Below are 26,484 nucleotides of genomic sequence, written 5' to 3'. Positions count from 1 at the left end.
AGCACCGCCTCTGGCAGCCATCTTCAGATTTTTACCGCACGTTCATGTGTTGGGATCCTCGTGCTATTGCTCTCGAGCGTTAGTGCTATTTTTTCACGTTTTTTTCTCTCAAAAACTTCGTTTTTTCGGTCTAAAGAGCCTCAAGCTCCACCGACTCTCCATCCGATCAACGGGGACCCGTGTCGGATTCGTCTGCGCCCCTCAAGGGTGAAGATTTCGTCGAGCTACGCTTTTGGAGGACTCCAGAAGCTTCTCAGGCCCGGACATGGCCCAGGAGAAGGGAAGCTCGACGCCCGGAAAGCTGTTCAGGATCTGCCCTGGATGCCAGCTGCAGAACGTCTTTAAGGAGGACGAACACTCCTTTTGTCTCTACTGCTTACATGAGGACAAGACGCACGTGGAGAAGGACTGTGCGTTTTGCGGCAATATGTCGGAGCGGACCATGAAGGACCGCCATCAACGTCTCGCCAACTGGCTGGAAGGGAAGAGCCCGTCAGGCGAGAAGAAGAGGAAGAAATCCGAGCGGTCTTCTAAGACCTTTGAGGACGCCCCGGCGACGGGGGTCCAACACAAGGCCAAGCACCGCGAGTCCGCTGGCACCGGGAGCGCCGAACGGTCGGGCTCTACGGGCGCCAGGCAGGGCGCACCCTCCCCGGCACCTTCAGCCACGAGCCAACGCTCTGGGTCGGGTAAGAGGAAGGGCGAGCACCCGGCAAAGCTCCTGGAGAGGCCCCGGTCGAGCTCGAAGGCCCCATCGGAGGGGGAGCGAGGCAGTGTCCCCCCCTCAAGGATAAGGCGGTGAGCGCACCTAAGGTGGTGAAGGCCTTAATCCATCCGGCCAAGCCCTCTATCGATACTGTCGCGGCGGCCCTGGCTCAGCCTGTGGAGGCTACACCAGTGGTGGCGACCTCGGGGCTCAGAGTCTCCCTGCCACCTCGGAGGGAGTCCTCTTTTGTGCCCATCGATAGGACCCCCGTGAAATCCCCGGCGGGGAAGAAAAAGGGGGGGCAGGGCGTCGTCGTAGATTCGGCCTCAACCTCGGAGGAAGAGCTGATTGAGGTCTTAAGCCACGGCCTTGGCGTGGAAGAAGACCGCCCCGTCGGGATGGATCCCGACGCAGGTGACGACGACATCGTCGAGGGCGCCGACGGGGCCCCTGATCGCCCGTCGGATTCCCCTCTGCCAGCGCCGCAAGACAACTCGGCGGCCATTTTGTTGGCTATACAGTCCTTATGTTCAGAGATAAGGACGAGACTACCGTTGCCGACGGAGGAACCTCTTCCGTCGGGGGATCCTGAACCGGGACCTTCTGGTGTTCCCCCGCCCAAGAAAAGAAGGATTCACCCTCCACTTCCTTTTCAGCCGTCGCGCCCCGTCCAGCCCTCCTCCCCGTCCACCCGAGGGGATGATACGGGGACTGACACGGCAGCGACGGGTACGGACGACGAGGTATACGACGAGGATCTACCGTCGTCACCTCCCACCAGGGCTTCTCCGCCCGACGAGATTGGATCGTTCCACTCCATGATCGCCAGGGCATCCGAGCTTTTCCAACTCTGCCCTGAGGAGAAGAAAAAGGAAGGATTCCTTTATCAACGGCGCGAGGCCAAGAGGAAGACGGTCCTCGCGGTGCCTCTACTGGACGACATTTGGGATGAGGGCCTCGCCCTCCTCAAGAAACCTTCCACGACGCCTGCTAGAAGAGACCGGTACGAGAAGAAGTACCGGGTCCCGGACGCGGCCCCCCTGTGCCTCCGGGCGCAGCCTACCCCGGACTCCGTCGTCTCCGCGGCGGCCAGGAAGAAAGCGGGGGGGGGGGGGTGCGGCCTCCACATCGACTTCCCCACCGGACGGCGAGGGAAAGAAATTGGACACTATGGGACGCAGGGTCATCTCGTCTGCAGCGACGACGATTAAAGCGGCCAACGCCTTGGCTATCGTGGCCCGCTACGACAGGGAGCTATGGTACAAACTGGCTCCCCTGCTGGACTTCCTACCGGTCGACAAGAGGGCGGATGCCCTGGAGATCCTACAGGAAGGTGAGGTGGCGTCGGACCACGCCATCACTATTGCGACGGACATCGCCGACACTGGGTTTCGCCAGTTGGGCAACGGCGTGTGCCTTAGGCGGCGTGGATGGCTCAAGGCTACGGACTTCCGTCAAGATGTACAGACCAGAGTCCTGGACATGCCGTTCGATGGGAACAACCTGTTTGGGAAAACAGTGGACGATTCCCTTCAGGCCATTAAAGCGGACACTGAGACGGCCCGGGCCCTTGGAGTTCTGCTGCAACGACGGACGCCCTTTCGGAGCAGCGGAGGCAAGGGCGCCTCCAAAGGTTCCGGCGGCGGTTTCTCCACCTACCGTCAAGCGGCCCGCTCGTCGTCTCAAGAGGCCTAAAGAGGACGAGGCAAGTCTGGCGGACCCCGCCGTCGTCGCCAAGGAGGTCAAGGCGGCAAAGCCTCGTCGAAACAGGATTGAACCGGCCGTAGGGTCGGGCCCCCACCGAAGCACCCCAGAGGGAGGCCGGCTGGCGAGCTTCGTCAGCGTGTGGGAGTCCATCTCCACTGACCGTTGGGTGCTGGACGCCTTAGACCGGGGCCACGCGCTCGAGTTTCAAAGAAGGTGCCCGCGCGTCCCCCCCGTGGCCAGGAAAGAGCTTCACGTCCCTCGGCTTCTCCTGGAGGTAAAGGCGATGCTCAGGAAGGGCGCCATCGAACTCGTCCCAAAGAGGCATCGGGGCTCCCGAGTTTACTCGAGATACTTCCTCGTGAAGAAGAAGACAGGAGGATGGCGCCCCATCCTAGACCTGCGACGTCTGAACAAGTTCATCAAGGCTCAGAAGTTCCGGTTGGTCACCCTCCAGCACGTCCTGGGTCAGCTGGAGGAAGGAGACTTCCTGTCGTCGTTGGATTTGGAGGATGCCTACTTCCATATTCCCATCCTAAAGGGGCACCGAAAATTCCTCAGGTTTGTGGTCCAAGGGCGTCACTACCAGTTCAAAGCCCTCCCCTTCGGACTACGGTCGGCACCCAGGGTATTTACCAAGTGCCTTGCACCGGTGGCGGCGCAACTGTGGAGCGAGGGGATCCACGTCTACCCCTACCTGGACGACTGGCTCATCCGAGCCAAGACGAGGGAGCTCGCCGTGGAGCACACGGCAAGGACCGTCCAACTTCTCACGGACCTGGGATTCTCCGTGAACTACGCCAAGTCCCACCTGGTACCCGCGCAAAACGCACTGTTTCTGGGAGTGAAGCTCGACACAGTGTCCCTTCTGGCCTCCCCGTCGGAGGAAAGGACCTGGTCCATCCTGGGCAAGATACAGCGGATGTTGGTTACCGACGCGGCCAAGGTGAGGGCCATCAAGTCCCTCCTCGGAATGATGTCTTCTTGCATCTACCTCATTCCCATGTGCAGGCTCCGGATGCGCCCGTTACAGGAGTTCCTGGATGCGCGCTGGATCCAAACGACGGGCGGCTTCGAGGAGAGGATCACACTCGACGAGAGTTTCCGCCGAGCGGTCCGGTGGTGGGGCACCCGCGCGCATCTGACGGCGGGCATGGACTTCCAGACCCCAGATCACCAGGTGACAGTGACCACGGATGCCTCCCTGGAAGGGTGGGGAGCGCACACCAAAAATCTGCACGCAAGAGGCCTTTGGCTCCCGACGGAGAAATCCTTACATATCAACGTCCTGGAGCTCCGTGCAGTGTTCTGGGCCCTCAGGTCTTTCCTTCCGTCCCTCAAGGGCAAGGTGGTGAGGATCTTCACCGACAACACCACCACCATGTTTTACATCAGGAAACAGGGCGGAACCAGGTCCCCAGCACTGTCCAAGGAGGCGCAGGACCTGTGGCATTGGGCCGCCGCCCAAGGGATGTTTCTGGTGCCGTTTCATCTGGCAGGGATAAAAAACACCATCGCCGACTCACTCAGCAGGGAGCTGCGCTCGTGCTATGAGTGGGAACTACGGCAGGATCTAGTGGATCGCCTCTTCCGACGGTGGGGCACACCCCAGATCGACCTGTTCGCGACGGCGACGAACTCCAAGTGCCGGAGGTTCGCCAGCAGGTTTCCCCAGGCGAGGAGCATGGGCGATGCTTTCTCGTTCCCCTGGGAGGGCCTGTTCCTCTACGCGTTCCCTCCGTTGCCACTGCTGATCCGGCTCGTCAACCAGCTCAAGAGGTCACGGTGCAGGATGATCCTCGTCGCACCTGCGTGGCCGAGGCAGATATGGTTCCCGGACCTTCTGGACTTATCAGCGTCCCCGCCAATCAAGCTGCCGGTCGACGCGGATCTACTCTCCAGGGAAGGAGGTGCCATCCTCCACCACGACCCGAAATCGCTGAACTTGCAGGCCTGGCTCCTGCAGCGCTAGAGTTTGGAGGATACGACATACCGGCCGACTGCAGAGAGGTTCTTGCAAAGGCCAGGGCGTCCTCGACTCTTAAATGCTACGGACACAAATGGAAGAGGTTCTCTGTCTGGTGCCACGCGCAGAAGATTAACCCTCTATGGATTACGGCTCCCCAGGTACTGCCGTACCTGCTGACGCTGGCCAAAGCTGGACTGGCACACGCGTCCATCAAGATTCATCTTGCTGCGATCTCCCGATACACCAGAACCACGGGCCGGACGTCCTTGTGGTCTCATCGTCTGGTGAAAGAGTTCATGAAGGGACTGTTCAGATCGTTCCCGCCGGTGAAGGCTCCGGGACCCGGCGTGGGAGCTCAACGTGGTGCTGACCAAGCTCATGGGACCTCCGTTCGAGCCTCTGCACTCGGCCCCGTTGAAGTTTCTGTCGTGGAAAACAGCGTTTCTTGTGGCCATCACCTCCGCACGACGGGTGGGAGAGATCCAGGCCCTTTCCTGCAAGGCCCCGTTCTTGACTTTTCACGACACGAGGGTAGTGCTCAGGACGCACCCCTCCTTCATGCCCAAGGTACCGTCGGACTTCCATCTCAACGAACCCTTGGTGTTGCCTGTGTTCTTCCCGTCGCCTTCGTCGCCGGCTGAGAGGACTTTGCACTCGCTGGATGTGGCTAGAGCGCTGAAGTTCTATGTGGACCGCACAAAGTGTTTTCGTAAGACGTCACAACTCTTTGTGAATTTTGGACCTGTCAATCAGGGGAAGGCTCTCTCGAAGGCTTCCATTTCCAGATGGCTCTCCGGCTGTATCATGTACTGTCATCGGTTGGCAAACCGACCGCTGCCTGGCCGTCCGAGAGCCCATTCCACCAGAGCGATCGCAGCCACCACGGCGTTCCTTTCTGGTGTGCCCCTGCTGGACATATGCAGGGCTGCTACGTGGAGGTCGACGCACACCTTCACGAAATTCTACTGCGTCGATCGGGATTCCAGGGAGGAGTCCAGGGTCGGCCAAGCAGTGCTGCGCAACCTGTTCGCCTGAGGTGAGCCTGGTGAGGAGGTAAGATGCTTAATGTTGGGTTTGATGTAATGCTTAATGTTGAGCCTTTGCCACCTCCCGTGGTTGTGCATGTGTGTAATGCTATGTATTCTTTATTCATGAGCATGTGAATCCATGCCAGACCCCATGCTGGAGAAGGAACAAGTTACTTACCTGTAACTGTTGTTCTCCAGCATGGGTCTGGCATGGATTCACATGCGAACCCTCCCGCCTACCCCTCTGCGGCTCTTCACTTGTTCATACTGCCACTTCACCTGCTTCCAAATCTGAAGATGGCTGCCAGAGGCGGTGCTTAGGTAGAGGGCAGTCATTGGCTGTGGTCAGTATGACGCAGAGACCAGTGATTGGTTATTACTACGAAAGACAGATCAGAAACGAAACTGATACTGGTTTTTTCTTTACCGAGGATTCCCAGCCTGACGACGGGGAATATTCATGAGCATGTGAATCCATGCCAGACCCATGCTGGAGAACAACAGTTACAGGTAAGTAACTTGTTCCATTCTTTGTGTCGGGGGGAAAAAGGTTCCCACTCATAGGAATATGGAAAAATCCACCATAAAAGCAAAAAGTTTGGGGGTCGACACAGGTCGGGAAGATTTATCATTGCTACAGTTCTCCAGGGTATAAAGGATCTTTGGATCCCTTTTACATTTTGTTAGGTGAAACCAGCACACCCACCTTAGGTGGAGTGCTGGGGAGATACAATGTGTATCCCCTTTCACACTAAAACAGTAACAATTCTGTTACAGGGACGAGTTTACCTTTAATGGCTGGTGGCAGTGATGCCTTATATTCATTTGGTGCACCTTTACAGCGGGCTGCGTTCACAGCTGCAATAAAGGCACCTAAGCGTGTTCATTTTACCAAAATGGCCCCTGTCTTTTTTTTCTCACGATTTTAGTGTTTGTCCTTTCTTGTTCCTTCCCCTGACATCCAGGGTGGGAAATTCCTTTGTGTGATTTTTATCTTCGGTGGGAGGCCCATGTGAAAGCAGGAAGCGAGGGAGGAGTTCAAAACTCCACAGCCCTTTGTCTTCCTCCTTGCCTGAATGGGCACAAATCCCAGTGGTGGGCTGGCTGTCCTGATTGGACAACCGGACCGCCCCTTGTTTTAAAATGCAGGGAGAGAATGCTGAGGTTGTGCTGCAAGTTCCTGTTGACTACTGCTGTTGGGGAGAATTCTCATAAATGTGCTAATTCCCTTCACCTTAGAGACCCCCAGCAACTTTGCTGGATTCTGAGGACTTGATTTTTTTACCTGGAAAGAGTGTGAGCCTTTTTTCCCACTCTCGTATTTTGATGTGTTTACTCTTCTGTTCTTTGATTATGGAGTTTTAAGATGACTCCATAGGCATCTTTTCATGTGTGTTACACAGCACCCTCCGTGCAGTGACACAGGGATGTCTTTTTAGACTTCCCAAAAGTTTAAACTCCTTCTCTGGGATAAACTACTGTTTCCCAGCGAATGTAAGGTTACATTGACTTTACTAGTCTTTTTAAACTCCTAGATCCAGCACACACCATCTTCCTAAAAGAGTGCTGGAGGGGATTACCTTGTATCCGCTGGATCTAGAAACTCATGTAGCAGTCAAATGCTACCCATTTTTTCGAAATGGCTGGTGGCAGTGGTTTTACAAGAAACTACCATGATTTTTCCCGACCGCTTACACCGGTAGCTAAAAATCACGGGAGCCATGTTTTTCAAGATGGCGCCTTAAACCGCTTTGTTTAAACGGGTCCCGGTCTTCTTTTTTCGCCATTTCTTTTTGGAAAGGTCCTTCTAGAGTTTGTCTCGGTGCGCCAAACTAGGTTTGGTCTCTTGTTTCTATGCCTTTGGCGGGCTTCAGGACTGAGTGTCTGGGGTGGGCAGGAAGTGAGGGAGGTGCCTGAAACTCCCTGTGCTTGGTCTCCTAGGAGACCCAAATGCACTCTGGAGTGATTGGCTGGCTGACTGTCCGGCAAGGACAGGCACCTTTGTGGGTGAGTGGCAGCTAGGCTGGAACGAAAGGGAGAAAACTGTTGGCGAGTCTCTTGGATTGGAAAGCAGAGTCGACCACTGGAACTAAAGAACCGAAGACGAGCTGGAAGAGTATGGCTGCTGCAACTCATGGACCGTTGGTTTGCCCGGTGAAGCTCTGCTCCAGGTCTGAATTGCCAAGTTCATCTCGACAGATAAGCCCCTTCAAGGACGACTTCTTCCTTTGAGTTGGTGGGACCAATCAACTCGTAAGCCACCTGGATACTATTCTCAGAGAAGGTTAGGTTTAACCAGGGAGGACTTGTGTGCTTGACTACAGCTACTCAAACCAAAGATCTTCATTTGCCAGCTTGTTTGACCAGTCCCTGTGCAGTGCAGGAGTTCCATGACGTCCTCCCTCTTGTCCCGACGACTGAGGCTCAGGAACAGTGAGATCTGCAGGAACTGCCAGGAACCAACGTCTTCAGCGGCATCTTTTCTTAAGGTACTGTGCCAACCAGAATTAGAGAACTTACCTCAATCAGGATTCCGTCCACAACACGGGACAGAAACTGCACTTATAGATTTGAAGACTCAGATCGATGAGCTGAGAGATCAAGGAAAAACAGCACTATTGTTGCTACTTGATCTCTCAGCTGCATTTGACCTGGTCGATCATAAGGTCCTCTGTAAGCATCTTGATTCAGCAGCCCATGTCTCCATAGGTGCTGTTAAGTGGATAGAATCATTCTTGAGTGACAGAACAAGCAGAGTATTTTCACCATCTGCAGCTGCGGATCCCACCCCTACCATGTGCAGGGTCCCTCGGGGCTCCTGTGTGGTCCCTCAGGGCTCCTGTGTGTCCCCCACTCTACAACATATTTACCAAGCCATTGTTCGATGATCTGGACCTTCTGGGTGTCACCTACACTAACTACGCAGATGACACTCCGATTCTCCTGCCACTTTCTGGTAAATAGAATCTCTCGTCATTCAGGCATGGATGGCCACTCACGGCCTATGCCTGAATGATGACAAGAGAGTTGATAATCCTCGGCTCCCCCTCCAACATTTTCAAATTAGGCCTTGAATTTGCCTCCTTCAACATTGATGGTAATAATACCAGTGTTTCCAAGGAGGTCAAAACACTGGGTTTCTACCTTGATGCAACAATGTCCTTTACTAAACAACTAAACTCTCTGGCCTCTACCACAGCCTACACATGTAAGCTGATTCGAGCAGGTAGGCCCTTCCTTTCCAACGATAGTTGCCTTATACTGACCAGAGCATTAATTCTATCAAGACTAGACTACTGTAATGCCCTCTACAGCAGTGCTAACAAAACCATTACCCAAAAACTTCAAATATTACAAAACAATGCCATTAGAGCTGCACTAGGCATCAATAAGAGTGCACATCTCTGCAATCAAACGCCATCACAAATGGCTATCTACCCACAACAAAATACAATTAAAAAGCACCTCCCTGACACATAAAGCATTACATAATGTCGCCCCGAGCTACCTAATTGACAGAATATCTAGAAGAACCTACAGTAGACCGTCTAGAACTATCAACACTAATTGTTTGGTAGTACCTAGATTCAAATCTTCTAAGATTGGCGGCAACAGTTTCCCTGTAAAGGCCGCCAAACTCTGGAACTCCCTGCCACATCAATTAAGAGCTGACCTCCCCTATTCCTTCTTCAGAAAGAACCTCATTACACACCTCAATCTGATTGAGAACTAGTCCATTTGAAACTCTTGTACATTAGTACGATGTGCGGCTAGATTGTACATTTTTGTAAATTTTGTACTTCCTTATGCACCAAGATGCAATTAACTCTGCTTCTCTGCGCAACGTTTTTGTATACTTCATGCTGTACATTGTATGATTTCTTGTGTATTGTGATTATTATGTAACTTGTGTAAGCTTCGCATATCCTTGCTGCGCCCTGCTACTCCTGGGTCTGGTGCACCTTACAAATTCAATAAACAAACAAACCTCTCACGGTGAAAGTTTGTGAAACTTTCCCAACTTGCAGGCCTAATCAAGCTTGTGACCCAACTGATTCTTTTTCGTATAAACTAATTCTGAGAACTTTGGCAATGTCTTTTGAAGGGGCTTCTCTGTCGAGATGAACTTGGCAATTCGGACCTGCAGCAGGGCTTCACCGGGCAAACCAACGGTCCAGGAGTTGCAGCAGCCATCCTCTTCCAGCGCGTCTTCGGTTCTTTCGTTCCAGTGGTCGACTCTCCCTTCCAAGCCAAGAGACTTACCTTTTTAAACAGTTTTCTCCCTTTCATTCCAGCCTAGCTGTCACTCACGTAGTAGGGTGGCTGTCCTTGCCGGACAGTCAGCCAGCCAATCACTCAAGAGTGCATTTGTTTCTGGCACCTCCCTCACTTCCTGCCCACCCCAGACACTCAGGTGCCAGAGGTGGTCTTCAGTCCTGAAGCCTGCCAAAGGCGTAAGAGCAAAGGGACCAAACCTGGGATAGCGCGCAGAGACAAACTTTTAGGACGACCTTTCCAAAAAGAAACGGCGAAAAAAGACCGGGACCTGTTTAAACAAAGGCGTTTAAGGCCCCATCTTGAAAAACATAGCTTGCGCGATTTTTAGCTACCGGTGTTTGCGGTCGGGAAAAACAATGGTAGTTCGTTGTAAAACCACTGCCACCAGCCATTTTGATAGGAAAGGGTAGCATTTGACTACTACATGAGTTTCTAGACACAAGATACTAGCTAACCCCTCCCGCATTCTATAGGAAGATAGTGTTTGCTGGGTCTAGGAATTTTAAGAAGATTAGTAAAGTCAATTTAACCTTACATTCTCTGGGGAAAACAGTAGTTTATCCCAGAGAAGGTATTTACACCTTTTGGAAGTCTAAAAGACATCCTTGTGTCACTGCACTGAAGGTGCTGTGTAACACACAGGAAAAGATGATGCCTATGGAGTTATCTAAAACTCCATAATCGAAGAACACAAGAGTAAAACACACATCAAAATACATGAATGAGTGGGGAAAAAAGGCTTGCGCTCTTTCCAGGTAAAAAAATCAAGTCCTCAAATCCAGCAAAGTTGCTGGGGGTCTCAAAGGTGAAGGGAATTAGCACATTTATGAGAATTCTCCCTAACAGCCGGCTGGCTGTCGGCTTGGCTGGAATGAATGGGAGAAACCTGCATAAAAGGCGAGGCTTTTTTACTCGGAAGGCAGTCGACCACTGGACGAAGGAATCCGAAGAAGAACTTGGAATGGACGCCTGCTGCAACTCCTTGACCGTTGGTTTGCCCGGTGAAGCCCCGTTGCTGTGCTGAAGCTCAATTCGTTTCGACTAGAGAAGCCCTGCAAGGGCGACTTCTCCCCTTGGGTTGGTGAGACCAATCAACCCCAAAGTGAACTCGTTTGAACATCCTCTCAGAGCTGGCTGTACTTCTGCTGCTGGAACCAAAGTGCCAGAGAGAGGAACACCAAACCGAGTGGATCGCTTTTAAGACTGATCCGAGCTGCTGGAAGAACCCCCCTGTCCCCCCAGACTCTCAGTAAGCAGGACTGACCAAGCCGGAGCCACCACAACAGAGTGCTGGGTCCAGATGCGAGGCAAGTCCAGAGTGGCATCTGTGAGATTGCAGTAGTGCAATCTGCTGAGACGTGAGGAGCTGAAACTGCAAAGTGCAGCTGAATGCAAGTCCCCAGAAGTCCTCCCTTTTGTCCCCATGACTGAGGCACAGGAACCAAAGGATCTGCAGAGACGCACAGCAACAGAAGCCAGCTGGAACCATTTCTTCTAACCAAAGGTACTGTACAGCCTAAGAACTTACCTCTTGTTGTAGCCTTACTTGATCTCAGTTGAGACTTGTCTTGGTTGCTTCTGCAGAGCTGCTTGCATCTTCTACTTCTCACAAGCCTCCCAGCTTGCGGCCCTACATTGATTCTACTTTTTCTACAAAGACTTTATAAACATTGTGCAAGACTTTTATTCACCTACAAAAGTGCTTCAGCTCACCTAGACTTTTAGCCAATGAACATTGGCTGGCCTGGCTCCCTGAATAACTCTTCTTTCCTCTGACATTGGGTTTTACCTTTCCTTCCAGGAAGGGGTTAATCTACTTTGCATTGGGGGTTCAAAAGTATTTACCTGCTTCAGAATAATTGCGTGATCTCTTGTTTTATTCTATAACCCTTTTCTTTGACATGCTCCTAAGTATTGCTCTAAATGCAACAGTGATATATTAATGTCCACAGTGTCCTAGCTATTTAAGTCCCCTGAGGGTGAAGGAATGGTCTGTGTGCCATCCCCAATGGGTGTTTGCTGATTTAGAGAAACTAAGAGTGTGTATTTTGGAGTGTATTTGTGCATTACTGAAATTGTGTTTATTTGGATACTTGTCACTGGGAAGCTCTGCAATGCCCTACTGCTCCCTTTGACCCCTCTTGAGATAAGCCTGGCTGCTCAGCTACACTACCAACGTGTGTAGCACAGACTTATATCAAAGGTTGGGTTCCTATTGCCACGAGGTCAAGGTTGTTGTAGTGTACCCAAAGGGTACTACTCCAAATCTTGCCTAACGGACTGTAGTCCAGGTCAGTCGAGAGAGGTAGGGTATAATTGGGTGCTTGGGTGCACTCAATATGTGTGCAGCTAGTGTGATTTGCCTGATGGTAGTTGCAGCCTAACACTAGGTGTGGTGGTAGTGAGAGATCAGTTGAATGTGTGCAGTCAGGTGGTTGGTCCCCGAGATTGCATTCTGGCGGCATTAGGTCTGTGTCGGACGATTGTGTGCAGCTAGACCGATTTTATTTATTTTCCCTTCGTGGGGTATAGCTGCGTTGTAGCAGGATGTTGGTGTTCATGGAATATTGTTTGTATGTGAGCATCTAGGCTTGAATAGATCCAGGGGTATAGCTGTACTCTATTGTGTGTTGCTGTAAAGTAGCGAATGAGCATAGTGGCGGGAGAGGAGTGTTTGGAGTGGATGGTTTGTTCTTACGAGCCTGCTGTTCCAGGATTACATTCTGTAACTGGGTGAGCTGGTAGTGGTTGTCCTTGTGTTTCGCGGTAGTGGCACTCCGATGTAGGTTCACAGCTAGGAGCAGACGGATATGTTTGCTCAGTAGAAGGTCATTCTTCTTAGACTCAGCACTATGCATCTCATCAAACTAACCACTTTATTCAGCCGTCAAGCCATCAAAGTACATACTATCACAATACTTTACATAGCGTAATAAAACCTAGTTTAAACAACATTAAAGCCCAGAAGGAACTAACAATAAATGGTGAAAAAAGAAGACGGGATGGGAGATGGGGGGGGCCTGGTGGACATTTTGGCAAAATGGTCACCCATGGGTACTGTACTTCAGCTGTCAGCCTGCTAGTACCCTGCACAAAAGGTAGTAAAAGTTACCACCATACCAGCCATTCAAGTTAGTGTAACAAAAAGTACATGAGATGTGGGATAATGAGTTACTATTTAACCCCCCCAGCACTCCACCTAGGGTGGTGTGTGCTGGACCCACAAAAGAAAGTTAAAGTAAGATGAGTTATCTCACTGTTCTTGGCAACTAGTTCACACAAGAGTATGTATTTAAACATTAAGAGAAGTCCAAGGGAATTCTCGGTGGCACTCCACAAATGGTGCTGGTTGTCAATATGCTAAACAATGCCTATGGAGTTTACCAGACTCCATTAAACAGTTTAAAAATCGTTGGAGAAATACACGAGTGAGTAGAAAAAAAGTACCACTCGGGGGTTAAAAATCAAAAAGATCCCAGATACTAGCGAAAGAGCTGAGGGTCTCTAAGGTTAAAGGGAATTAGCACAGAAACTGAAAATTCCCCCTGATGGGGGTTATACAGAAAGGAATGCAGATTGCAATGTGTTGATACAAGGGAGTGGGGTGCTAATAAGGTAGGGGAGGGTGGGCAATTTGTCAGCAAGGAACCAGGGGAGGAATGTGGGGACGAGGTGGGGACCGACTGGGTTGAGCGAATTAACCAGTCGCAGGGTTGGTAGGGAGTAGACTCCTAGGTGTTGAGGAGCCATTCCTTGAAGGGGAGGGCTTTGATCTGCTTCCTGTAATGTAGAATTGATTAGGTGAGTCTGGCGTTGACAGGAGTAGATTTTAGAGTCTGGGGGCCATACACTGAGAAGGTTGGTCTTCTGTTTCTTTTCTTCCTGCACCAGCGGAATTAGTGTACCCATGTTTGGGCTCATGTGTTAATGTGCTGTGATGCCATGGGGTTCCTAGTAAAAGGTCTTCATGGAGTCTGGGACCGTGGCTGCCGAACAAGGAAAATGAATCGCATGTGTTTCTGCAGTGGACACCAAACTGGGACTTGGACTACTCTCACTACTATCCTATCTGAATATCAGGGTGGCGGATGGGAGTAGAGCACTGGTGTTGGCTTTTGTTATAGCTTTTCCTATGGTGATATCCTTTCTGACAATGCCTGAATTGATTTCCTGAAGAGATGTGGGCAATGCTATGGCTGTTATTGTAGCAAATGATTGTTTGAAGCAAAATAATTTTTTCTTTGAGAGTTTTTGTAGTCCTTTTGCTTGTTGGGGCAGGAGTTTTCATGGTAACTACCAGTGACATTCCATCCTGCTGCTATGTGCAACTCTTCACTATTTAATTTGGGTGGGTTCACATTTCTTTGATATTGATGATTTCCAGGCAGATGCAGACGATCCAAACTGCTCCACGTTTTGTTTTGCAGTTGATGAGCATTACATATTTAGATCCTGCTTCTCCAGGGGAAGGTGGGTCCAGTGTTAAAACAATCACATGAAGAAGTCGCCAAGCTTGTCTGTCAGTATTCTTAAACCGCACTAGCACAGTATGCACTAACCATGGTTTCTATTTACTTTGTATCACAGAATCTGGCACAGTATATGCTTTTGGGGAGAACAAAATGGGGCAGTTGGGCATAGGGAATCAGACTAATGCAGTGCCCAGTCCTACTCAGGTAAAAACATTTTATTTTTGTTTTTTTGTACAGCTTTCTTGGTTTGTTCTTCTTATTGATGGATTTTTGCTCTTTACCCAGACTCTCCTGATTTATATTCTTGTCCTTGTTTCTTTTCTGTCAAACCCTTTCTCCTTTCCGGTGTCTTTTCTCGTTGAGACTACAATCCTTTAAAATCTTTTTTTATAAATGACTAAAATTTTATACTTTGACATATGGAAACAGTGTTCATTTTCAGGATCAATTCATGTTTCATTTTCAATGTTTTAGCTTTCCTTTAGATTTTTGCATGGTTGAGTGAAATCGAAAAAGGTAGTCTTCCATAACGCTTACTTTAAATGATCAATTGACAGATTAAAAATATTTTTGGAAGTAATTTGCTCTTGTTCAAGACAGTTTTTATTTTTACAAGTTATTAGTTAATTGGGAGGTTGCACACCTCTTAGTGAAAAATAGTGCAAGAGGATGGATAACAACTTAAAACATCCAGGGGAGGAAGGATAGCTGAGGGGCAACGCGTTTGTTTTGGAAGCAAGACAAGGCAGCGCAACACAGGTTTGAATCCCGATCCCACGCTTCGAAACCATTAAGCATGTTATAAAGGAACAATTATAATAATCCACAGGCCACCCCCCACCCCCCTCACTTTAGGGAAGAATGGATAGTCACCAAAATGATATACAGTGTTCATCTATATTCACCATGAAATAAGTGGGGAGCATGACTGTTAATTTTATTTCTGCTGCTTTGCTTGCGTAGTCTTGTATGGGACACCATTTCTTTTTGCTTTTTGACTGCTGGCCTGACTTTGAAGGTATAGGTAAAGCCTTCCTTCCCTTGCTTTGTGCTCATTTTTTGGGGGAAACTGATCAGGCCATAAGACTATCAGTACTGGTAGACATGCTCCCGTAGTGGATTTCTTGCATTTTTGAAGCTGCACATATCCCCTTGAAGTGCGGGTAGGATACTTTGAATCCTTAAAAGCTTTTCTTTTGTAACTTTGTGGTTACGAATGCAATGTGTCCAGGATGGGCTGGTGGCAGCTGATAGTTTTCTACTGTGTTTTAGACTTTTTACGTGTGCCCTTTTGTATTTTATTACATAATGCCATAAAGTTTACCATATACTCGAGCATGGCTATGCCACAAGATTTGTGCCTGTCATTCAGCCATATTATCCTTTGTCTTTCTTGGGATTGCCATATATGGAAGGCGCTTTACTGGGCAAAGCCTCTCCTTTCCCAGGTGAAGTGGCGGGTGTGGTGTGGCCGGATTTGGGGGGATGGGATGGTTCCAGTCCACATCAGTGACTGTCTGTTGCTGGGCAGAATGTTTGGACAGTGGCTGTCCATGATTGGACAAACACTGCAAGTCTAAATGGTGCAGATACATTCCATTGGTGGACCTGGTGGCTTCTCCAGTGCAAATCCTGGATAAAAGTACCCCTGCAGCCATACGACATCATTGGAGCCATGACCCCTACAAATAATTGCAGCCTGCTGAAGACCTGAGGATGACTGTTGGAGCTAACCAGCATTAATTCCAGTTTCGTCCTTGTGAAGCCCTGCCCCTCTGTCCTCATCTCAAGAAGGCCCTCCGTGCTTCGGTCACGAACAGAAGATCGACTTTTGACTGTGGTGACTCCCATTGACTTGCATCTAGTTTGCTCCCTGCGGGGCTGCTCAGGTGGCCTGGTGCACAGTAGTCTTATCTTTGTCTCAAGGTGATTAGCTGGAACCATAATACAGGTAGCTCAACCGCACCTGAAACTTTCCTCTGCACCTGCGACCCCTGTGCGCCTCTCTACCAGAACAAGCATATGACCCCAATGGATTCTAGAAACTCTAAAGTGGTCTCTGCGAAAATCTGAATAAAGGAGGTATGTTTACATACCTGTGGCATTCCCCTCCCGCCCCTACCCCTCTCCTGCATAGGGTTACTTGGGCGTTGTTGGGGAGAATTTTCATTTTTTGTGCCACTCTCTTTAACTTTTAGCATAGACTAGGTAACTATTTTACCTTGTCCCCAGGTGAAGGGGAATCGACTGAGCCCTCCCACCTAGTCTTTTACTTGGGTGACCTTTTTATGTCTCTCCATGGTGTATGGTTGAAGTTAGTTTCCTACAACTTGTGGGCTTAGGTTAAGTTTCCCCTACAGGGTCCCCTGTTATTTTCTTTCATGTACTTGGGTGAACTACAGGTCTCCAGCATGGGGTCTGGCACGGATTCACATGTTCATTCCCCGTCAGGCTGGGAATCCTCAGTAAAAGAAAAATTGTTTTGTTTCTAAACTGTCTTTCTCCTATAAACCAATCATTGACCTCTGGGTCATACTGCCCCCAGCCAATGACTGCCCTCTATCTAAGCCCTTCCTCAGGGAGCCATCTTCAGATTTTTACTGCACGTTCAAGTGTTTGGAGTCCATGCGTTTCGCTCTTCAAGCTTTTCTGCGAGTATTCATGATTTTGATAGGAAAACTTTATTTTCTGTTCAATCGAGCCTGTGTGCTCCATCGCTTATCCATCCGATTAACGGGGACCCGTTTTTCGGCATCTTTCATCTGCCCTCAAAGGCAGACATCGTCGAGTGTTCTTCTTGGAAGCTTCCAGAAATTATTCAGGCTACAACGCGCGGATCATGTCCAAGAGAAAGTCGGCTTACCCGGGGTAGCTGCGGGAGACACCAGAGAAGGCCAAGCGGGGCAAAGTGTCCGGCCTGCCTGCGAGGCCCAGGTGATCCAGGCCAAATTGTCCTTGATCGAATTGGTGGTGGCCTCTTCCGAAGGCAAAAGGGGGTCACCCGGCCCAGGGTACCCCGGCGGCCAGAGTGGCTCTTCCTCCCAGGAGGGAGGCTTCGGCCAGGCCAGGCCAGTAGAGAAGACACCGGTGAAGAGGATGCCGGATCTCCGACGAGGAGATACTTGCAGTCCACACCATTTAGGATGGTGCCGACGGCAACGATGGGAGAAAGTTGGGGCAACGCCCGCTGCAGGAGACAGTCACCGGGGATGACACATGGTAGCTGGGCCCAGGGAGCCTGTCCCCCAGGTGCCTCACAGAGATCTTTCGCAGGATATCCTCTCAACCCTCCACATGCTAGTTAGGAGATTCAGGGGAGGATGCTGAAAGTGCCACCAGCGGCACCACCACCGGTGACCCAGTTGACAACGGGGCAACCACTGGCGAAGAAGAGGAGACATCCTACACTTCCATTCCAACAGTCGCTCCCCCGACCATCGCTCCCTCCAGGGGGACTGGGACAGACACAGCGACAGACGACGATGGCGGGATGAGAGCGCCTCCATCACTGCAGCCGAGAGCTTCTACACCGTGATGGGGAGAAATTTCATGTGATAATTCCCTTCACCTTAGAGACCCCCAGCAGCTTTGCTGGATTTTGAGGACTTAATTTTTTTATCTGGATAGTGACCCTGTTTCCCCACTCATGTGTTTTGATATGTGTTTTACCTCTGTTTTCTTGGTTATGGACTCTAACCAACTCTAGAGGCATCATATTTTAATTTGTGTCACACAGCACCCCCAGTGCAGTGGCACAGGGAAGCCTTTTTCAGGCTTTCCCAAGGTTTAACTACCTTCTCTGGGCTAAACTGTTTCCCAGAGTAAGTAAAGTGAAATTGACTTTAGTAGTCTTTTAAATTCCTAGAACCAGCACAGCCTATCTTACAATAGAGTGCTGGAGGGGTTACTTAGTATCCCCTGTGTCAAGATATTCATGTAGCAGTCAAATGCTACCCTTTCCTCTCAGAATGGCTGGTGGCATTGGCTTTACAACGAACTACCATGATTTTTCCCGATAGTGATATTCGTAGCTCCGGTAACGTTAAATCGCGGGAGCCATGTTTTTTCAAGATGGCGTCTGAGCCCCCTTTGTTAAAATGGGTCCCGGTCGTCTTTTTTCGCCATTTCTTTTTGGAACAGTCCTTCTAGAGTTTTTCTCTGTGGTCCAAACCAGGTCTGGACTCTTTGTTCATTCGTCTTTTGGCAGGCTTCAGGAGTGAAGACCGCCTCTGGCGCCTGAGTGTCTGGGGTGGGCAAGAAGTGAGGGAGCTGCCCGAAACTCCCTGTGCTTAGTCTGCCAGGAGACCCAAATGCACTCTGTGGTGATTGGATGGCTGACTGTCCGGCAAGGACAACCACTCTGCTGGGTGAGTGACAGCTATGCTGGAATGAATGGGAGAGAACTGAATAAAAGAAGAGTCTCTTGGCTTGGAAGGCGGAGTCGACCACTGGACGAAGGAACCAAAGAAGAGCTTGAAGAGGGCGCCTGCTGCAACTCCTGGACCGTTGGTTTGCCCGGTGAAGCCCTGCTGCAGGTTTGAATTGCCAAGTTCGCATCGACCAAGAAGACCTGCAAGGGGGCTTCTCCCTTTTTGAGTTGGTGGGACCGGTCAACTCTAAAGTAAGCCACCTGGATACCTATTTTGGAGATGGTTGAATTTCCTCAGAGTTGCTGCAGGAAACTGTAGAACCAGGTAGAGGGACACCAGCTTGTGTGCGTTACTGCTCCAGCATGTGGGTCTGGCATGGATTCACATCCTCATGAATATTCCGTCGTCTGGCTGGGAATCCTCGGTAAAGAAAAAAATCAGTTTTGTTTCTGAACTGTCTTTCTCCTAACAACCAATCGCTGGTCTCTGGGTCATACTGCCCCCAGCCAATGACTGCCCTCTACCTAAGTCCCTCCTCTGGCAGCCATCTTCAGATTATTAACGCACGTTCAAGTGTTGGGAGTCCTCGTGCTATAGCTCCCGAGATTTTACTGCTTTTTGCAATTTTTGCTCAGATTTTTCGGAAGCTGCATCGATCCATCAACCGACTAACGCGGACCCGTTTTTCCAAACGTTAAGTCTTTCGTCCAATCCACTTCTTGGAGGCCTACACCGCATGGACATGGCCGAGAATAAAGGAGACTCGACACCTCTGTTCAGAATCTGCCCAGGATGTGGGCTGCAGAACATCTTCCTGGACAATGGGCATTCCCTGTGCCTTTATTGCCTACCTCCAGACAGCTCGCACGTGGAGGAGGCCTCTGCGTTCTCCAAGGACATGGTGCCACACACCATGAAGGACTGTCGCAAGCGGCTCACCGAGTGGCTGCAGACGAAGATCCTGGCGGCAGGCGAGCCCCAGCAGCATGTTTATCCCAAGAGAAAATCTGAGCGGTCTTCTAAGACCTTTAAGGGTGCTCTGGCGACGGGGGCCCAACATAAGGCAAAGCATGCGAGTCCGCCGGCACCAGGAGCGCCATTGATACGGGATTGGTGGCAACCAGGCTGGGTGCAGCATCGCCAACGCGGTTAACCAGGAGCCAACGCTCCGGCTCGGCGAAGAAAAGTAAGTCAGACCACACGAGTAAGCTTCGGGAGAAGGCCCTGTCGACTCTGATGGAGAAAGCCAAGGGGGAGCGAGGCGTTGAAGGCCTCAGACGCACCCAAGGTCATGAAGGCCCAGGTTCACCAGGCTAAGGCATCGATTGAGGGAGTGGCAGTGTCCCTGGCGAAGACCGCAGATGCATCCCCATTGGAGACGACCCCCAAGCCAAGAGTTTCCCTGCCCACTCTGAGGGAAACGTCTTTCTAGCCCATTGAGAAGACCCCCGTGAAGGCGATGCCAATCATCTCCCCGAGGCCGTTGCCCCTGGCCGAGAAGAGAGGGGGCAGAGGGGGGCACGGTAGTCCTGCTGGACTCGGATATCTCCTCCGAGGCTGAGCTCTTGGGCCTGAAGACAGTGCTGGATAAGAAGTTTGTCGAAGCCAGGTCCTACGGGAAGAACCCAGACGAGGCAGACGTGGAAAGCGATGAGGGAACCGACAGGACGGTGAGGAACTGGAGGACACCACGCCTTTGCCTACGCTCCTGTCGCAACTGCTGCCACCACCGACGGACAGGTCGGCAGACATCCTACAAGCCGTGCAGACTCTGTGTTCATAGATGAGGACAAGGATGCCCGTGCTTCTGGCGTGCGATCCAGCGGCACATGGACCGTCGGGGAACCCTCCGCCCAATCGGAGATGATTCCACCCGCCTCCTCCCTGCCATCATTCACCTCCATCCCCTCCACCGAGGGTCGTGGCGACGGACGACAGCGGCGATTACTGAACCGAGCTCCCGTCGCCGTAACCCTGGGCTTCTCTGGCCGACGAGATTGGCTTGTTCCACGCCATGGTCACAAGGGCCTCAGAGCTTTTTCAGCTGAATCCCGAGGAGCAGGAGGAGGGATTCCTTTATCAGCACTGAGACGCCAAGAGGAAGACTGTGCTTTTGATCCCGCTGTTGGACGTCATTTTGGATGAAGGGCTGTCCCTCCTGAAAAACCTGTTCTCGTCCTCGCAAAAAGACCGGTACAAGAAGAAATACAGGGTGCCAGACTCTGCACCGAAGTGTCTCAGATACCAGCCGTCCCAGGACTCTGGTCTCGGCGTCGGCCAGGAAGACATCTGCAGGGTCAGCGGCATAGACTTCCATTTCCCCACCGGACGGCGAGGGAAAGAAGCTGGACTCCATGGGATGACGGGTTATCTTGTCGGCGGCAAAGGCCATTAAGGTGGCCAACGTTCTCGCCATAGTGGCCTTCTACGACAGGGAGCTTGGGTTTAAAATCTCCCCCCTCCTGGATTTCCTTCCAGACAAGAGGGCAGAGGCCCTTGAAATCCTACAAGAAGGCTAGGTGGCATTGGACCATGCCATGATGGTAGCCACGGACATTGCTGACACCAGTTTCTGCCAGATGGGCAAAAACGTTTGCCTCCGGCGGCGTGGTTGGCTGAAGGCCACCAATTTCCATCAGGATGTCCAGACAAGGGTATTGGACATGCACTTCGACAGGGACAACTTGTTCGGCAAGACGGTGGATGAATCCCTGCAGGCCATAAAGGCAGACACTGAGACGGCTCGTGCCTTGGGCACACCAACAGCGACAGACGTCCTTTCGGACCTCCGGAGGCAAGTCCCATGGTGCCTCCAAAGGATTCGGTGGAAACTTCTCTTCGTGCCAGCAGCCATCCCGTTCCTTGGCCCAGGAACCCTAAAGGGGCTGAAGCAAAGCCAGAGGAAATCGTTGTCTCCAAGACCCCCAAAGTGGGTTGTCCATGACGAAGCAGGACTGAACCGGCCGTGACATCAGGCCCCCACGCGAGCTCCCCGGTGGGAGGCCGGCTGGCGAACTTCATCGGCGTGTGAAAGTCCATCTCCACCGACCGTTGGGTGCTGGACGCCCTGGCCCACGGACACACCCTGTAGTTCCGAAGGAAGTGTCCCCGCGTTCCAGCAGTGGCCAGGCAGGAAAATCACATCCCCCAACTGCTTCTAGAGGTACGAGCGATGCTGAGAAAGGGCGCCATAGAACTCGTCCAGAAGAGGCTCCGGGGTGTACTCGCGGTACTTCCTTGTTGGTGGGGGGGGGGAGAGAGACTGGTGGTTGGCAGCCCATCCTGGATCTCCGCAGCCTCAACAAATACATCAAGTCTCAGAACTTTCAGATTGTCACCCACCAGCACGTGCTGAGACAACTGGAGGAAGGGGACTTTCTGTTGTCGCTGGACCTGGAGGATGCTTATTTTCACATCCCCATCCACAAGGGGCATCGAAAGTTTCTACGCTTCGTGGTCCAGGGGCAACACTACCAGTTCAAGGCCCTTCCCTTTGGGTTGAAGTCGGCACCAAGGGTCTTCACCAAGTGCCTGGCGCCAGTTGTGGTGCGGTAGCGCCTGCAGGGGGTCCACGTCTACCCCTACCTAGATGGTTTGCTCATCTGAGCGAAGTCCAGAGAACTTGACATCGAGCACACGGCAAGGACTGTCCGCCTGCTCACGGAACTGGGGTTCTCGATCAACTATGCAAAGTCCTGCTTGGTGCCATCACAGGACGCTCTTTTTCTGGCGTCTAGACTCAACAGTGGAGCGCCTGGCTTCCCTGTCGGAGGACAGGATAAAGGTCATCCTGGGCAAGGTACAACGGCTGTTGACCATGGAAGTTGCCAGGGTGAGGTCCATCAAGTCCCTGCTCGGCATGATGTCAAGAATCTACCTCGTTCGGCAGTGCAGACTGCTGATGCGGCTGCTGAAGAGTTCCTTGACGCCTGTTGGATCCAGGTATCTGGAAGCTTCGAGGACATGATCCCCCTCAACGAGACATTCCGCCCAGCGTAGACTTCCAGACCCCAGCATACCAGGAGACGGTGACAACGGACGCCTCCCTGGGGGAATGGGGCACACACAGCGGTGTTCTCTGCGCAAGAGGCCTTTGGCTCCCGGAGGAGAAGTCGTTGAACATCGTCCTGGAGCTTCGGGCCATGTTTTGGGCCCTAAAATCATTCCTTCCGTCCCTCAAGGGCAAGGTGGTGCATGTCTTCACCGACAACACCACCACAATGTTCTACATTTGCAAGCAGGGGGGCACCAGATCCCCGGCTCTCTCAAAGGAAGCGCAGTATCTTTGGCACTGGGCCATCACCAGAGCACGTTCCTGGTACCCTTTTATCTGGCAGGATTGAAGAACACTGTCGTCGACTCGCTCAGCAGGAAGCTGCGCTCTTGCCACGAGCGGCAGGATCAGGTGGATCTACTGTTTCAACAATGGGGCAGGCCCCAGATCGATTTATTTGCGACGGTGACAAACTCCAAGTACCGGAGATTCGCCAGCAGGTTTCCCCAGCTGGGGAGCATGGGGATGCATTCTCTTTCCCCTGGGACAGCCTGTTCCTCTATGCGTTTCCGCTGTTGCTTCTGCGACTCATCAGTCAACTCAGTCCCGGTGCAGGATGATCCTCGTCACACTGGCGTGGCCGAGGCAAATATGGTACCTTCTGGACCTGGCAGCGTCTACTCCAGTCAAGCTTCCGTCGGACGCAGATCTTCTCACCAGGGAAGGAGGCGCGATTCTGCACCACGAACCAGGGTTTCTGAACTTGCAGGCCTGGCTCCTGCAGCGCTAGAATTTGGTGGATACGATCTCCCAGCGGACTGCAAGGAGGTGCTTGCCAAGGCCAGGGATTAGTCTATGCTGAAATGCTACGCCCATAAGTGGAAGAAGTTCGCCGTCTGGTGCCGTGCACAGAAACTCCACCCTCTACGGATTATGGCCCCGCAGGTGCTGCCGTATTTGCTGTTGTTGGCCAAGGCAGGGTTGGCCCATGCTTCCATCAAGGTTCATCTTGCAGCTATCTCCCGCTACACCAGAACTCTGGGGCGGTTGTCGTTGTGGTCACACCGCCTGGTCAAGGAATTCATTCAAGGACTTATCCGCTCGTTCCCGCCCGTGAAGGCGCTGGCCCCGGCGTGGGAGCTAAATGTGGTGCTGACTAGGCTCATGGGTCCCCCGTTCGATCCTATGCTTTCGGTGCCGCTGAAGTTTGTATCGTGGAAGACCGCGTTTCTTGTGGCCATCACCTCCGCACGACAAGTGGGAAAGATTCAGGCCCTTTCTTGTAAACCACCTTACTTGACATTCCACGAGACAAGGGTGGTGCTGCGAACGCACCCCTCCATGTCCAAGGTGCCGTCGGACTTCCTTCTCAACGAACACTTGGTGCTACCCGTTTTCTTCCCATCGCCTTAGTTGCCAGCTCAGAAGACTTTGCACTCGCTGGATGTGGCTAGAGTGCTGAAGTTCTACGTGGACCGTACGAAAGACATCACAGCTGTTTCTGAACTTTGGCCCTGTGAATCAAGGAAGGCTCTCTCCAAGGCTTCCTTTTCCAAGTGGCTCTCCGGCTGCATCACCTATTGTCACTGGTTGGCAAACCTACAGTTGCCTGACCGTACCGAGAGCCCATTCGACCAGAGCAATCGCTGCAACTACGGCGTTCCGGTCTGGTGTGCCCCTGCTGGACATCTGCAGGGCTGCTACGTGGAGGTCGACTCACACCTTCATGAAAATCTACTGCGTCGACCGGGATTAAAGGGATCAGTCCAGAGTCGGCCAAGCAATGCTGCGCAACTAGTTCGCTTGAAGGTGAGCCTGGTGAGGCGGTAAGAGATGCTTAATGTTGAGTTGTTGAAATGCTTAATTTTGAGCCTTGCCACCTCCCGTGGTTGTGCATGTGTACTGCTATGTATTTATTCATGAGCATGTGAATCCATGCCAGACCCCATGCTGGAGAAGGAACAAGTTACCTGAAACTGTTATTCTCCAGCATGGATCTGTCATGGATTCACATGCCTACCCCTCTGCGGCTCTTCTCTTGGTCCTACTGCCACTTTACGTGCTACCAAATCTGAAGCTGGCTGCCAGAGGGGCTTAGGTAGAGGGCAGTCATTGGCTGGCAGTATGACCCAGAGACCAGTGATTGGTTGTTGGGAGAAAGACAGTTCAGAAACAAAACTGATTTTTTTTTCTTTACCGAGGATTCCCAGCCTGACGTCGGGGAATATTCATGAGCATGTGAATCCATGCCAGACCCTGCTGGAGAACCACAGTTACAGATAAGTAACTTTGTTCGTTACAGCCACCAGAATTGAAGTTTGCCAGTTGCAAGCTTTTTGACCAGTGCAGTGCAGAAGTTCCCGCGACATCCTCCCTCTTGTCCCCACGACTGAGGCCCAGGAACAGCGAGATCTGCAGGTACTGCCAGGAACAGAATTAATCAGCTGCCTCTTTTTCTTCATTGTAAGGTTCTGTGAAACAAGACTGAGAGTACTTAACTTTCGCAGTGAAAGTGCTTGAAACTTTCCCAACTCGCAGTTCTAATCAGCTTGTGACCGAACATACGGTTCTTCTTTTTACAAACTACTTCGGAGAACTTTGGCAGAAACTTTACCGTTTACTTACCAGAACTGCTTTATCCCATCCAAGACTAGCTCATTGACTTTGGCCTAGCCTATTGAATTGAATTGACTCTTCTGGTGAACTCAAAGTATTTGCACTGTCTAAGAATAATTGTACCGTTTCATGTTCTAATAATCTTTGCATTTTACTACTCTTGAAAAGTATTCTGAAACAGTATTGAAGTATATTTGTGTGTGATTAAATGATTGCCTCCTAAGGAATGTTTTATAACTGACAAATTAATAAGTATTTATCAAAGAAACCTTGAGTGTAAGAGTTTATTTGAACACCTGTGATTGTAGACCCCTGTGTAACATCATTACTGCTCACATTCCCTCTTGAGATAGGCCTGGCTGCTCAGCCCCGCTAACAAAACTGTGTAGTACAGGTTGGTTTGCTTACACCTGTAGTCCTAGTTGTGTCGTGTTCCCAAAGAGTACAAGCATACAAACCTTGCCTAACACTGGTGGCAGGCGGTGAGGATAAATTGTAGAGTTGTTACATTGAGAGTTCTGCTTTACTTTTGTTCAAATAGTAACATTCACAAGGCCATTACTAGAAAAGCAATTGCAACATGCCAGATATGGATAAGGAAGCCCTGATCATTCTAACAGTAGAGCAACTGAAAGAAATGTATAAGGTCAGGAATCTCCCTGTTAAAGGAAAGAAAAATGAATTGATTGAAAGATTGTTGAATCATCAAAACCGGAGTAGTAGGTCTGTCACACCTGTTATCTCAGAAAATGTGGAAAATGTTGATGAGGATGTTAATGATTCAGTCTAACTCTAATGTTATTGAGGAGTCAGAGTAGTCTCAGGATGTGAGCCCCTCTGTACCTCAACAAGCTCCTAGGCCTCAACCTTTAGCCACAGGGACCCTTGCAGGTCCAGTACTGGGTCCAGAATTTGATTCCTTGGCTTTTGTCTAGGCTCCCCCAGGTTGCAACTGATACTGTAATGGAGGTGGGGGAACTTGAAAGATTGGAGTATGAAAATGTGAAGTTATCTTTGATAGCTACATTTGGGAAAACTCCTTCCCAGTACCTTAAGGGGTTAAGGACCCTCAAAAAGACTGATGGTACCCCTTGGGCTACCTGGGTGTGTGAATGTTTGAAAAACTTAGATGGTTGGGTTAAGGTTTACAGAGTTAACACTTCTGAAGGAATTAAATCTTTTTGTTGGAATCTATTTTTGATGCCTGCTCTCCTGAGCTCAGTCAGCATTTGGGTGACTCTAAAGAGATTGATCCCAAGAAGCTAGCAAATGCTGCTGTCTTGTGGGTTGCCAACGGGGCTACTCACAAGGATTCTGGGGCCACTTATAAAAAGGATGAATGGAAGC

At 51.0% G+C, this 26,484-nt stretch overlaps 1 protein-coding gene across 2 annotated transcripts in view; it reads left to right on the top strand.

Moving 5' to 3' along the window:
- Positions 1 to 26,484, top strand: part of RCC2 (regulator of chromosome condensation 2) — a 613,770-nt gene that overhangs the window by 236,494 nt on the left and 350,792 nt on the right. For both annotated transcript variants that reach the window (XM_069611136.1, XM_069611137.1), the window contains exon 6: positions 14,273 to 14,361. In XM_069611136.1, coding sequence (XP_069467237.1) covers positions 14,273 to 14,361 — 89 coding nt within the window. The remainder of the gene's footprint in view (positions 1 to 14,272; positions 14,362 to 26,484) is intronic.

The sequence above is a fragment of the Ambystoma mexicanum genome, chromosome 8, assembly GCF_040938575.1.
Source record: "Ambystoma mexicanum isolate Mex_15411 chromosome 8, UKY_AmexF1_1, whole genome shotgun sequence".
Classification (NCBI taxonomy): domain Eukaryota; kingdom Metazoa; phylum Chordata; class Amphibia; order Caudata; family Ambystomatidae; genus Ambystoma; species Ambystoma mexicanum.
Note: the sequence above shows the minus strand (reverse complement) of the source record. Positions and strands in the feature narration are given on the sequence as shown.